At 41.6% G+C, this 13,395-nt stretch overlaps 1 protein-coding gene across 4 annotated transcripts in view; it reads left to right on the top strand.

Moving 5' to 3' along the window:
• Positions 1 to 1,952: 1,952 nt before the first annotated feature.
• The window catches only part of LOC141771588 (A-type voltage-gated potassium channel KCND3-like), a 118,166-nt gene continuing 106,723 nt past the window's right edge, over positions 1,953 to 13,395 (top strand). For all 4 annotated transcript variants that reach the window (XM_074642025.1, XM_074642042.1, XM_074642034.1 and 1 more), the window contains exons 1-2: positions 1,953 to 2,405; positions 3,410 to 4,573. In XM_074642025.1, coding sequence (XP_074498126.1) covers positions 3,474 to 4,573 — 1,100 coding nt within the window. In that variant the 5' untranslated portion in view covers positions 1,953 to 2,405; positions 3,410 to 3,473. The remainder of the gene's footprint in view (positions 2,406 to 3,409; positions 4,574 to 13,395) is intronic.

A 13,395-nucleotide genomic window follows, 5' to 3' on the forward strand; every position in this document is an offset into this window, starting at 1 on the left:
CCCTGAATTCTATATATGGGATGTGTGTGTGTATATGACAGCCATGTATGACATGATAGGCAAAAGTGTGCAATAAGAACGCTTGCTTTTGGCGTGTCATTTGTACGCCATGTAGTCTACTGACTGCCATATAAATGAGGAGCTTGACGTAAAATAAAAAGTGAAAAAGACGGTTTATGGCGGGCTGGAGGGGAGGTGGATGGGTCCAACAAACACAGGACTTTTAGGAGGACGGTGTTTGAGACCGGTGTTTGATTTTGTGTGACGTTTGTGACGTGTTTCTGTACTTATTTTACTTAATTTCCATATTTATTTTAAGGCCAACCATACCATTTTTCCTAAACCTAACTAGGTTTTGTTGCCTAAACTTTATGGCCGGTTCACACTACACGATATCAGCCCGATTATGACTCGACATGGCCGTCGTAGGGTGTCGACTCTGATCGGAACGAAAAATGAGTGTTGTGAATTTGACCGGCTGAGCACAGACGTACACAGATGTAAACAGAAGCACATGGATACTTATTATGCAGAATGACGTCATCGGACCGTCCCAGCGCAACTGCTGCCGGACCTCGCAGTAGGATATTCAATCTAGGTTGTGTCGGAGTAAAAAAAACACCACCGTCTTTGCACATGGAGCATCCCGCTGCACACCCACTTTCGCTTCTCCCTGTGAATATTTTCATTGTTTTCCCCTGGAGCCTTGTGGACCCCTTTACGTGGTCGGGCCCGCGGGCTTGAGCCCCGGTAAGCCCGTATATTAAGACGGCGATGCCGGGAGATTGTGTATTGTCGGAACAGCAGCTGCTAGCATTCACTGATTAAGCTTTGTGTCTAACTGTTGTTGATGGTATTGCCTGATGTATCTATTAATTCATCACACCAAATAACTCAGAATAAAAAAATCGGACACCATTTTAACTTAATTAAACGAATAGTATGTTAAAACTAACCTGTGTGGTGTCAGACTCCAGCTCCTATGCGAGACAGACACACAGACTGGGAGTACTTCAAGTGACAAACGTCAACTCGGAAAGTTGTTTTTTTACACTTTGTGTTCACAACTGAAAGATATACTGTAAGTATTAATGACTCACCACATTGTTTTGACACAAACAAATATTCTGGTTTGCTGGACTGACTTAAATGATTGCCTCAAATGTTAATAAAGCATATTTTTAAAGTTTTACCAACTGCAAAATACATTTTAGGCCAAAAAATATAAGTTTTACAGTGTACACAGAGGATGCATGTCTTTGCAAATTAAATAAAGTATTGACTGGGTTAATTTTTGCTTGTAAACTATTAATTGAAAATCAATAGTATTTTTTAGAATCGATACAGTATCACAAAACATAATTTTGCATATTTTCTTACACCCATATCTATAGGTAAAAAAGGAGGGTTTTTCCATATAATCAGTTGCTGCTTATATTCTAAATAATACGGTAGAAAAACTGTACATGTACACTCTGTACATGCACAGAGTGGGATGAGTGGGGGGGTTATAGGGGCCCAGTTGCTCATTTTTGCCCTGAGCCCCTCAAAAAGTTTAATCCGGCCATGTTAAAACCCTTCTGGAAAATGGGAATAATGTTGTTATGAGGGACAAAGTGTTAATATTATCCTTCATAAAGTATTAGTTTACAAGTTAGGGCTTACTCTGCATCCTTTTGGTACTTAACTCACTCTAATATCCAAGTGCACTACAGTGAGTTAACTATATACAGTAGTGTCCATGTCCCCACCATTACAATACAGTAGTATTTTCTGCTTTAGTTAGAAATGCAGCAGCACAGTATTGCATGCAGCCAGAGTGACAGGGTGAGTGTGTCACATCTGATGGTAAAGTGAGGCAGAGGGAAGGAGGGCTGATGACACAGAGCTGACACACACACACACACACACAGAGAGAGAGAGAGAGAGAGAGAGAGAGAGAGAGAGAGAGAGAGAGACGCACATTGTACTTTGTGCTGCTGGAGGAAAGAGGACGCGCGTTGCGCCTCTCCATCACATTTCACTTTCCAAACACTGACGGGAAAAAACAAAGAAGCCAGGATGTAGAAAAACAAAGCAAGAAACAAAACCTTTAGAGACGTCCACAAATCCCGCTGTTCAACCCGAGTCCTGTGGTCCCACAGACCGGTTCATTCTGCTCCATCACCCGCGTCTTTGTGCGCTCTGCTCGGTGCCGGAGTCCGACCGACGAGGAGGAGGAGGAGGAGGAGAGGAGGAGGAGGAGGAGGAGGAGAGGTGATGCTGCTCGCTGCTTCATCATCCCGCTGGATGGATCCGAGCTCTTCTTCTCTCACTTGTTATAATAACTGAGGACTCGGTCTTTACAGAAAGTCAGATTTTTGTTTGGAAGACTTGGGATTTCGTCCCCCCCTCCACTTTTATCGGTGAGTGTCTCCATCGCTCCGTTTCACTCCATCCACTGCATTTCTGTTTTAGATGATGTTGAGGTGCGTTTAATAACTAACGTTTTTTTAGGTGAACAATTCGTGTTGAAGTTAGTCAGCTACGTGCATGGGGGGGGAAAAGTAATTTAAGGTAGACCTACTAAACGTAGGCTATGTTATACAGTGGGTTTTGTTTTTAAATATGTGTAAACAGGCAGTTTACTAATGTCATTTTCCACATTATAATAATATTTTTTTCTAAACGGATTTCAGGTCAATAATATTTTCAATTATAAATGAAAATACCATAAAAATGTTGTAATAATATCTCCAGTTAGATCAATCTGCAGCCTCTTTATTCCGATGCAACAGGTTTGTGCTGTGCAGACAGTCAGCCTGTCTCAGTTAATGATGCTATACTCAGGACAGATAGGTTTGTGACTTTACTGCTTTTGTTAGTTAACCACATTGTATTATTCACTTCACATCTAACTGTAGTTATTCTATATATCTTGAGCATGTGTGTGCTGCAGGTCCAAAACAAGAAGTGATCTGGTCCACAAATGCAACAAAATTGGTATTGTGTAAGCAAACTGTTTCAGGCTTTAATAACCCTAAATAATAGAGTATGAATTCCATATTATCTGTACGTTGAGGCGTCAAACCCGGAAAACAGAGCTGAACTGAGATTAGACTTCACCTTTATACCCGCCCGTCCGGTTGCCAGGCACTTGTGCTTTTTAGTTGTTGCCATTTATCAGCTTTGTCCTGGAAATTGGATGACATTTTGGGTGGATTCTGGTGGATTTGGACTGAAAGCAGGGGAGAGTGACTGGAAATTCAATAGAGGAGAGGAAAAGCTCATTTGGAACTCAAAATGTCACGAGCTTCATGCTGCTTCTTTTAGTGCCATGATGGCAAACACTGATCATTTGGTTGATCATCTAGTGTGCTGCTGTTTTCAGCTTGATGTTTCATCTTTTTGTTGTGATATAACCCCTCAGATGTTAGTTGATCTCGAGGAGAGTCGACTCTGAAGGCGAGGAGGACTTCTTTGAAGACTTCACGATGTCAGGAGTAGCAGGGTGGCTCCCCTTTGCCAGGGCGGCAGCCATTGGCTGGATGCCCGTTGCCAATTGCCCCATGCCTGTTGCACCGATGGACAACAGCAAGAGAAAAGACGAGCTGATCATTCTCAACGTCAGCGGCCGCCGCTTTCAGACCTGGAGAACAACTCTGGACCGCTACCCCGACACCTTGCTGGGCAGCTCTGAAAAGGACTACTTTTACAACGAGGAAATCAAGGAGTACTTCTTTGACCGGGACCCCGAGGCCTTCAGGAGCATCCTCAACTTCTACCGGACAGGGAAGCTCCACTACCCCCGCCAGGAGTGCATCTCGGCCTACGACGAGGAGTTGATTTTCTTCGGCATCATACCTGAGATCATCGGCGACTGTTGCTACGAAGAGTACAAGGACAGGAAGAGGGAGAATTTAGAGCGGCTGCAAGACGACCAGGAAGATAACAAGGACATGAAGCTGCCCCACATGAACTTCAGGGAGACCATGTGGCGTGCTTTCGAGAACCCCCACACCTCCACCATGGCCCTGGTCTTCTACTACGTCACTGGCTTCTTCATCGCCATCTCGGTCCTCACCAACGTGGTAGAGACGGTGCCCTGCGGCCCCACCGCCAACCAGAAAGACATGCCTTGCGGCGAACGCTACACGGTGGCGTTCTTCTGCATGGACACCGCCTGCGTCATGATATTCACGGTGGAGTACCTGATGCGTCTGTTTGCCGCGCCCAGCCGTTACCGCTTCATGCGCTCGGTGATGAGCATCATCGACGTGGTGGCCATCTTGCCGTACTACATCGGCCTGGTGATGTCCAACAACGAGGACGTGAGCGGCGCCTTCGTGACGCTGCGGGTGTTTCGAGTGTTTCGCATCTTCAAGTTCTCCCGCCACTCGCAGGGCCTGCGGATCCTGGGCTATACGCTAAAGAGTTGCGCTTCAGAGCTGGGCTTCCTCCTCTTCTCGCTCACCATGGCCATCATCATCTTCGCCACGGTCATGTTCTACGCAGAGAAGGGCTCCAGCTCCAGCAAGTTCACCAGCATCCCAGCTTCCTTCTGGTACACTATTGTCACCATGACGACGCTCGGGTGAGTAATACACACACACACACAGGTGCATGCACACACTGTAAGCGTCCTTTGTTTTCCATTCTGCTACAATGTTTTTGTATTTTTGTTACAGAACTAAAACAACAGTATCTGATGTTAATAGATGCATTTTTGTGAATTTTTTTTTATAAATGTAATAATTTATGAAAAACACTTTGAATTTCAAATGAGCATTAAGGCAGCCTGCCCCCATATTTCAGTAGGCTACTGCTTATTTGAGGCAGCCAGTGTGAGTAACGGTGGGAAAGTGTGGCATTTATCAACCGGCACAATCACTCATGGCATTTTGTCTGCCTCACTTAGAGTTCACCAAATAAAGACACAGTGGTTGAATACAAACAATACAATCTGGTGTTAAAAAGATGCCACGCATATTTATGTGTGCATTAAGGACTATTGATTTGGAGCTATATTTAGTGGGTTTTTTTTTTCTTTTTTAAAATAATTGTTTTGGTCTAGAAATATTTTTTTTCCTTTTCAATTTTAGCCTTTTCAGAAAATGATGCACAACCTGTAGCCTGACCTAAAGACACAGAGCAGGGCTGAACCATTAGGATTAAATTATACTGATGTCGGAAACAGTTGTAAGAAAATACTGAAAATATTGAATATCAAGATATTTTGTTTTCTGTAGGGCTGTCAAAGTTAACGGTATACCGGTTTTGCGGTAATTGCGGTATTAAAAACATGAAAATAGTAGTATCGTGTAAATAATCCAGCCACAATATATCGTGTTTAATTCAGTTTAGCTCTTGGGTTAGCTATTTCTCTTTTGTGTTCTCCCGCACGCAGTAAATAAAAGCTTGTCGCAGACATGACGTCATACACGCACGCCACAAACAGACTATTAAGTAAACACACCATAAGCAAGCGCGCGTCTTGTCTTCGTGATTCTGTCAGAATGACGACGAATGAAAAGGAGATACTTTATCGCCCTGCTCAAAACGTAAACTCTGCAGTGTGGGAATTCTTCGGGTTGCACAAGAAAAACGAAGTCCTGCTTGATACTGCTCCAGTGTGCAGGGAATGTGGGGCTACAGTATTAGCCAAAGGAGGTAATACTTAAAACATGCTGCATAGTCACCTTCGCAATCATCATGCCGAACATTTTGCCACCACAGAGCGAGTAAGTTGTAATGTTAGCAAATCTATAAACATGTCAGTTGAGTTATATGAGTACAACGTTAGCATATCTTGGTTAGTGAATGACTACGCGAGCTGACTAGCTAATTTATGTGCTAAGTAAAGCACTTAATTGACTTAATTGAGGTCTGTTCAACAAGACAGTGACAGCTTGTACTTTTCTTGTGGTCAGGCAGCAGCGTCCAAGAAACGTGAGAAATCATCAGGGAAAGAAAAAGGAGCAGGTCAGCTAAGCCTATTTATTATATTGTATTTGTTTATTCAGTTAAGACACACTCACTGCCATGTAAAGTGCACTGTTATCCGTTGTTTTGGAAAGAAAACAAACAAACTTTGGACCAAATAAAGTTAAAGATGTATTTGAAGTGATTGCATCATTTTTTTTAATGATATCGCGATAATATCATTATCGTGATATTTTTTTGTCATGATAATCATATTGAGAAAAATTTATATTGTGACAGCCCTAATAATACCGCGTTAATACAAAATGGTTTGATATGTGAATGAAAATGGGTTCTATGGGTGACCACGAGTCTCCCCTTTACAGACGTGCCCACTTTATGATAATCACATGCAGTTTGGGTCAAGTCATAGTCAAGTCAGCACACTGACACACTGACAGCTGTTGTTGCCTGTTGGGCTGCAGTTTGCCATGTTATGATTTGAGCATATTTTGTATGCTAAATGCAGCAGCTGTGAGGGTTTCTGGACCATATTTGTCATTGTTTTGTGTTATTAATTGTTTCCAATAACAACTATATACAAACATTTGCATAAAGCAGTCCACTCCCATGTTGATAAGAGTATTAAATACTTGACAAATCTCCCTTTAAGGTACATTTTGAACAAATAAAAAAACATGCGATTCATTTGCGATCAATCATGGACAATCATGTGATTAATTGATTTTAATCGATTGACAGCCCTAGTTTTGTGAATCTGTATCAATTCTCAAAAAACACTGTATCAATTTTTAATTAATAGCTCACATGCAAAGATGAACTCAATCAATACTTTATTTCATTTACAGCAAAGAGACGCGCCCTCTCAGTGTGTGTGCCCTCTCAAAGTAGTGCCGTGATGTTGGATGTTACACGGACTGAGATAAATGCAAATGCAGATCCAACTGTTCTCTCCTTTACTTAGATTTTATGAATATCGATTTAATTCATATGGTGGTGTGTTTTTATACTATGACAGTTAAACTTAAAATTAGATGAAAAATTCACAATATTTGCCTTGCTTACAGTATCTCAATGTGTTGAATGTTAACCCCTGTATCATGATACATATCGTATTGCCAGATTCTTGCCAATACACAGCCGTACTCTGCACCCTTGTGACATTTAGATGACACAACTCCTTATTATCTTTGGATGATCACTGGTTCAGTTTCAGAACGAAGCATTTTTTTTGTACTGTATTTCTGTATTTCTTTTCTCATAATTGGGGCCACACCAGAAGCACCATATTTATGGCCCAGGCGTTCAGTGTGGAAATGCCTTGTGAAGAATTAATTTAACTGCATTATAAAGTCGGATCTCTCTCTGCTGTGTGCCTGGAGGCGAGGTGTCCCATGAGATCTCCTCTGTCACCTTTATTACGATTCCCCTCCGCTCTTAATCTTTCACACAAGCTCGCTGAGAGTCGGTGCCGTGAATGGCAGGGTGAACTTGAAAGTGCTCCCGAAGTTTGGCTGAGTGAAGTGTTATGAAGGCACAGTGGAAGAATAGTTCCTAAAAATCAGTTTTTCACTCTAGCTCTCTCTTTTGTAGTTAATGCTGTATATTTAAATGCAAAACTGCCTTTTGGAATATAATGGCATGACACAGAGATAAAGTTGGTGGTTTCACTAATTCAACTGAGCAATAGATATGCATTTCTGGTGATGAATTACTGTCAATATGATAAGGCAGGAAAGCATTGAGGAAGATGGGTTCACATTTTTTTTCAAGTCTGTCTTAAAGCCCACATATACATATGTTCATTAAAAGCATTGTTGGTCAGTGTAATTCTTCCTCCTGTCCATTCAAAGTAAGTGATGAAGACACGATGGTGGACAGAATCCACAGTGCTTGTTTTGTGTAAAAATGCATGCTTAAGTTAAGTTAGACAAATTAAGTGGATGCTTGTATTTCAAAGTTACATTCTCCAGCTGTAAATAATGATTTACATTATCAAAGAATCTATTTATATGAGTAATTGATTGGCGTAGAACATTTCAGAGAATAGTGAAAATGCTTATCACCATGAGCTGAAGCTGATGTCTTCACAATGTAAAATTCTGTGGTAACAAAAAAACAGAATCTCGCGCCAAAAAGTCTGAAGCTTTGGAAGATATCCTCTTGATTTGTCTAACTCCATTACTTACAGGTATTGTATTAGTAAAGGGCTTTGTACAGTAGCAACAATTATATTAACTCCATGTACATAGTGTTGTGTTAGTATTGTTTAAAAATTAAAAACCTTGTTTGATACTATTTATGATCGTGACTTTCTCTGCAATAGCAATTCAATACATTAACATTCTGTATCCATACTACTTTTAATTGTCGGTGGCGAAGTCCACCCTTTCCGCACTGGATTTTAATTGCTAACTAGGACTGAAATCTCGAGGATTATAACTTTAAAGGTTCTCTATATGATATCCAGAGCATTAATATAGCAGCAAACAAGTATTTGCTATGTAAAGATATAGAGGAGTAATGTCTACCTGAGCAGAGAATGAAGTCACTCTGTCTGTGTTGTAATCCGATCTACTCCGTGCTTTCTTGACATAGCCAGGCCAGCTGCCCATGCTTTTAGTGCATTTGAGTGCATATGAGCGTGCCCACTGGCCGCAGCTCTGCTCTGCTCTGCTCTCATACAGCGGTTGCAGCTGATAACGCTGTTTCCGGCATTGTCGCGGAAGTGTAGCACCCACCCTCCAATTCCCCCTCAGGTTAACACTTATAGCTCTGTCAGCAGTGTAGACGTGGTTTTGACGGTTAGCGCCGTTAGCTACGAGCCACTGGCTCAGTTGTCGCCATGTTGAGAGCCGTGCAGAGGCAATAAAAATTATCCCAATCTTGCGTTTAGAACCTTTGAGTTTTGAAAAATATGAACCTATCCTTTAACAATTATTGAGGATGTACATCGACCAAAACATTTAAGATAAAATATCGTTGAAGACACTTTTTTGAACTGATTTACCTCTCCAAATAGGACTGCTGCCTGAGAGCTTTAAAACCTGTTAGTATTGTGTCAAAAGCTCTCTGCTGTGTTCGTTATTGAGAGGGATCTGCTCAGAGACTAAGAATAATAGACAGGCGTATGTGTGGGCTGTCATGCTGCACCTCATTTGACCCATAACAAGATACCTAATGATGTGACCTGTGGCTTTTTTTTTTAAACAAAGTAGGTTTAGTTTCCTCCCTATTGTGAGTGACATGTTTGGCTGGCAGACTTGAAACGTTCTCTCCTTTTTTAAGGTGACATTACAGTATTATTTCAGTCATTTATTCTTCAGGTTATAATCAGGGTGTCAAAGAAATGGAAACCAAATGAAAAGTCAGGCATTGATAACCAGACCAGAATAGCTCTATTAGTACCTCTAGCATAAGGGCTTAAAAGGCTGCCTGACCTTACCTGTGCTACTGTATTTGTGTACTGTATGTATGTGTGTGTGTGTTGTAAGTGTTATAAGAGCATCTTTTGTATCACACATACAAAAGGATAGATGGAAATGCCAAGGTGAAAGCATTATGTAAATTGTGAACCCTGAACAATGTGTCAGAGCGTGGAGCCATTATGTCCGACACACAATAGGCAGCAGCACTGAGAGTCTATCTACAGCTCCGACAGTACTGATCCTCATACTGTAGCTATCCAAGGACAGTCAGTTACAGTCAGGAAAAGTCTCAATTGATGCATGTTCAAGGCTCCCATAATCATTATGTGTGTTCAAAATCGTCATATTCTCTCTAAACAGCCACACAGGTCTACCTTGTTTGGAAATGGTAAAGCCAAGCAGATGTTGTTATAGACATAATTATGTAACAGATCAAATATCTAAGAGCCAAAACCATATCAAAGAGAATACAATACTGTATGTTCCAGCCGATTAGACTGTTGTCAGGCTATTAAATAGGCGTTATCAGTCGCTTTATGCCCCATAGATATGGGTCAGTAGGGGCCTACTACACCCACTAGTAGGTTTTATCATCTATTGACATGGTAGATCACCGAAAGAAGGTATAAAATCACACGACAACGACCTCTAGCGACCATAGTAATTATGACAGGAGCAGGCGCGGAAGTCAGCTGCTGCACTATAGACAGCGTGAAACTCCATAAGTGGTTGAAATCGGGGACGATGACGATGGATAGGACACAAAACACAGTACTTCCGCCCAGGAGACCAGAGTTTGCATCCGGTGTGAAACCAACATGTGTAGTTGTCTCTGTGTTTGTAGTTATTTGAACCCAAAACATGACATTTTTCCCTAAATGTAACTGTTTTTTTGCCTAACCCTAAAGAAGTTGTAGTTTCGTTGCCTACAGCTAAAGAAGACTTTCTGTTTGTGTTCAAAACTTAACTTTTTATTCAGTTTTACAACATGTTAGATCGTGTTGCTTTTAAGTTTCACTCTTACTTTTAAAATGAAGTAGGTCCCTATTGACCCACATCTATGGTGCTTATTGTGACTGATAATGCCTCCTTAATGGCCTGATAAAAGTCAAATCGGGTGCATGTTCAGACTTTCTGTGCTCTTCTGGGGCAAAGATCTGTTTTCTGCTTTTCCAAACATGAAGTGACCACATTTCTTTGAGACCCAGAGTGCAAATGGCAATAAACAAGAGGAAAGTTCAGATTGTTTGGGATTTTATACACACAAAAATCAATAGGGATATTTTAAATTGGCATTTAAGAAACGGGTATCATTCTTTATCTGTTTCTGTACTGACAATCTGAATATGACCTGCACAGTATTCAGCTGTTTGCAGCACCATGCGCTGTAACCTCCTTTGATCCAAACAAACCAAAATCACAGGCGTCCCCCCACAAACTTAGAATAAATATGTAAAAGACAGAAACAAACGCGTACAGTCTTTGTTATGCAGAACTCCAGCCCACGCAAACACAACAAAAGCATGTAGGTGAAAATAAAATATATATTCAAATAGCGTACTGGTGCTTAGTGCAGTACGTGCCCCCGACTTCCTCTTTAATGTGCAGTAAGAAAGGCTAATCTGTGCATAATTACAACTGCAAGTGAACAGCCAGCATCTTCTCATGAGTCAGTGTTCCCTCCTGCCTGTCGCTTGTCGACTTGTTCACCTGCTGAAGGGACATATGCTCAGGTGATGAGGTCACCAATATCCCATCTGTCAATGCACATAAAAAGCCACAGGGGGGTACAAATCTCAGAACTGCAGTACATACATACAGTACAGTACATAACACAAATCCCAGTGATTATATCCGATTCAGTTTGTGCTTCCTTATTACAAAACCCTGCAAGCTTTCATCAGATTTGTTATTGATGTACACAAGACGCTAGAGTATGTTTTTGGCTCACCACCATATTTTTTTTCAATATTTTATTAGGGCCCGAGCATGAAAGTGCCAGGACCCAACGGTGTCCTGGCACGAAGTGCAAGGAACCTATTGTTTTTCTGGGTATTATTCTTTTTCTGCTGGAATATCGCGTTTTTGACGACCTTAGCCATCCCCAAAACTCACGAAAAGTGGAGTATGCGTCAGAACTGGTGGGAAATTCAATGTTCTGGAGTGACTGGGCTCGGGTGTCTCCAGGGGGCTCCATAGCGCCCCCTAACGTACACAGTTTTTCAGAGAAAGTTTCTTCGATCTTCACGAAATTCAAGTATGTCATTGCTCACGCCCTCATACCTGGATTAAATGATTTTGAGATTTTTTCGGCAAACAGGAAATCAGCCATGTTGGACTTCCTGCGTGATTTTAGAATTTACGAACGCATATTTGAAGACTTTAGGAAGCACAAAAATGTATGAAACTTTACACGCACATCGAAACTAGTAATTACTTAATTTTAGTGGTGAAATTTTGCTTGGGCGTGGCATGTTGGCTCTCTAGCGCCCCCTTATGTCTTTCAGATTTTGAACATACCTTTAGGTACTCGAAAACTCATGAAATTTGGCAAAATGATAGACACCTGTGAACTTTATGTAACTGCATAGCCATTAGGCTCAGTGTGTTTTTATTCGGCTCTATAGCGCCCCCTAACGCGTTGAAATTTTAACTTTGTCAAAGTTGATCCGATAATCATGAAATTTGGTATGCATATCCCACTCATCATTTGAAACATATTCCTCATTGGGTTTCATTAGCTCCGCCCACCCGGAAGTCGGCCATATTGGATTTCATGTCACTTTTAGCGTTTTATAGGCCGCGTACTTTAACGAACTCCTCCTACAGATTTAATCAGATCGATTTGAAATTTGGTCAGGACCATCTTAAGACCTTGAGGATGAAAAGTTATTAAAATCGTGAGTTTTCACTTAACGAGCGGAACGTGGCGTGGCGTCCATTTTGAGCCATTCGCCATGAAACAGGCAGTTATTGTAACTCAACTGTACATAGTCCGATCTGCCCCAAATCTCTCAGGTATGATGGTGGTACAGACTTGAGGACATGTATATGAAAAATTATACTCATAGCCCCGCCCTAAGACGTTAGCCCCGCCCCCTTTCATATCTCATGAACCGTTTATAGTAGAGTCTTGTGGGATGTGTCATATCACTCAGCAGAGAGTGGGTTAACCCTAACTCAACTGTACATAGTTCGATCTGCCCCAAATTATCATTTGAAACATATTCCTCATTGGGTTTCATTAGCTCCGCCCACCCAGAAGTCGGCCATATTTGATTTTTATGTCATTTTTGCGTTTTATTGGCCGCGTACTTTAACGAACTCCTCCTACAGATTTGATCATATCGATTTGAAATTTGGTCAGGACCATCTCAAGACCTTGAGGATGAAAAGTTATTAAAATGGTGAGTGTTCACTTAACGAGCGGACCGTGGCGTGGCGGCCATTTTGAGCCATTCGCCAGTTATTGTAACTCAACTGTACATAGTCCGATCTGCCCCAAATCTCTCAGGTATGATGTTGCTCCAGTACTGATGACATGTATATGAAAAAATATACTCATAGCCCCGCCCCAAGACGTTAGCCCCGCCCCCTTTCATATCTCATGAACCGTTTATAGTAGAGTCTTGTGGAATGTGTCATATCACTCAGCAGAGAGTGGGTTAACCCTAACTCAACTGTACATTGTTCGATCTGCCCCAAATTATCATTTGAAACATATTCCTCATTGGGTTTCATTAGCCCCACCCACCCAGAAGTCGGCCATATTGGATTTTATGTACGATTTTCCCAATTTTTTCGTTTTATTGGCCGCGTACTTTAACGAACTCCTCCTACAGATTTGATCATATCGAGTTGATATTTGGTCAGGACCATCTCAAGACCTCGAGGATGAAAAGTTATTAAAATGGTGAGCGTTCACTTAACGAGCGGACCGTGGCGTGGCGGCCATTTTGAGCCATTCGCCATGAAACAGGGAGTTATTGTAACTCAACTGTACATAGTCCGATCTGCCCCAGATTTCTCAGGTATGATGGTGGTA

Source organism: Sebastes fasciatus, chromosome 1, assembly GCF_043250625.1.
Source record: "Sebastes fasciatus isolate fSebFas1 chromosome 1, fSebFas1.pri, whole genome shotgun sequence".
Taxonomy (NCBI): Eukaryota; Metazoa; Chordata; class Actinopteri; order Perciformes; family Sebastidae; genus Sebastes; species Sebastes fasciatus.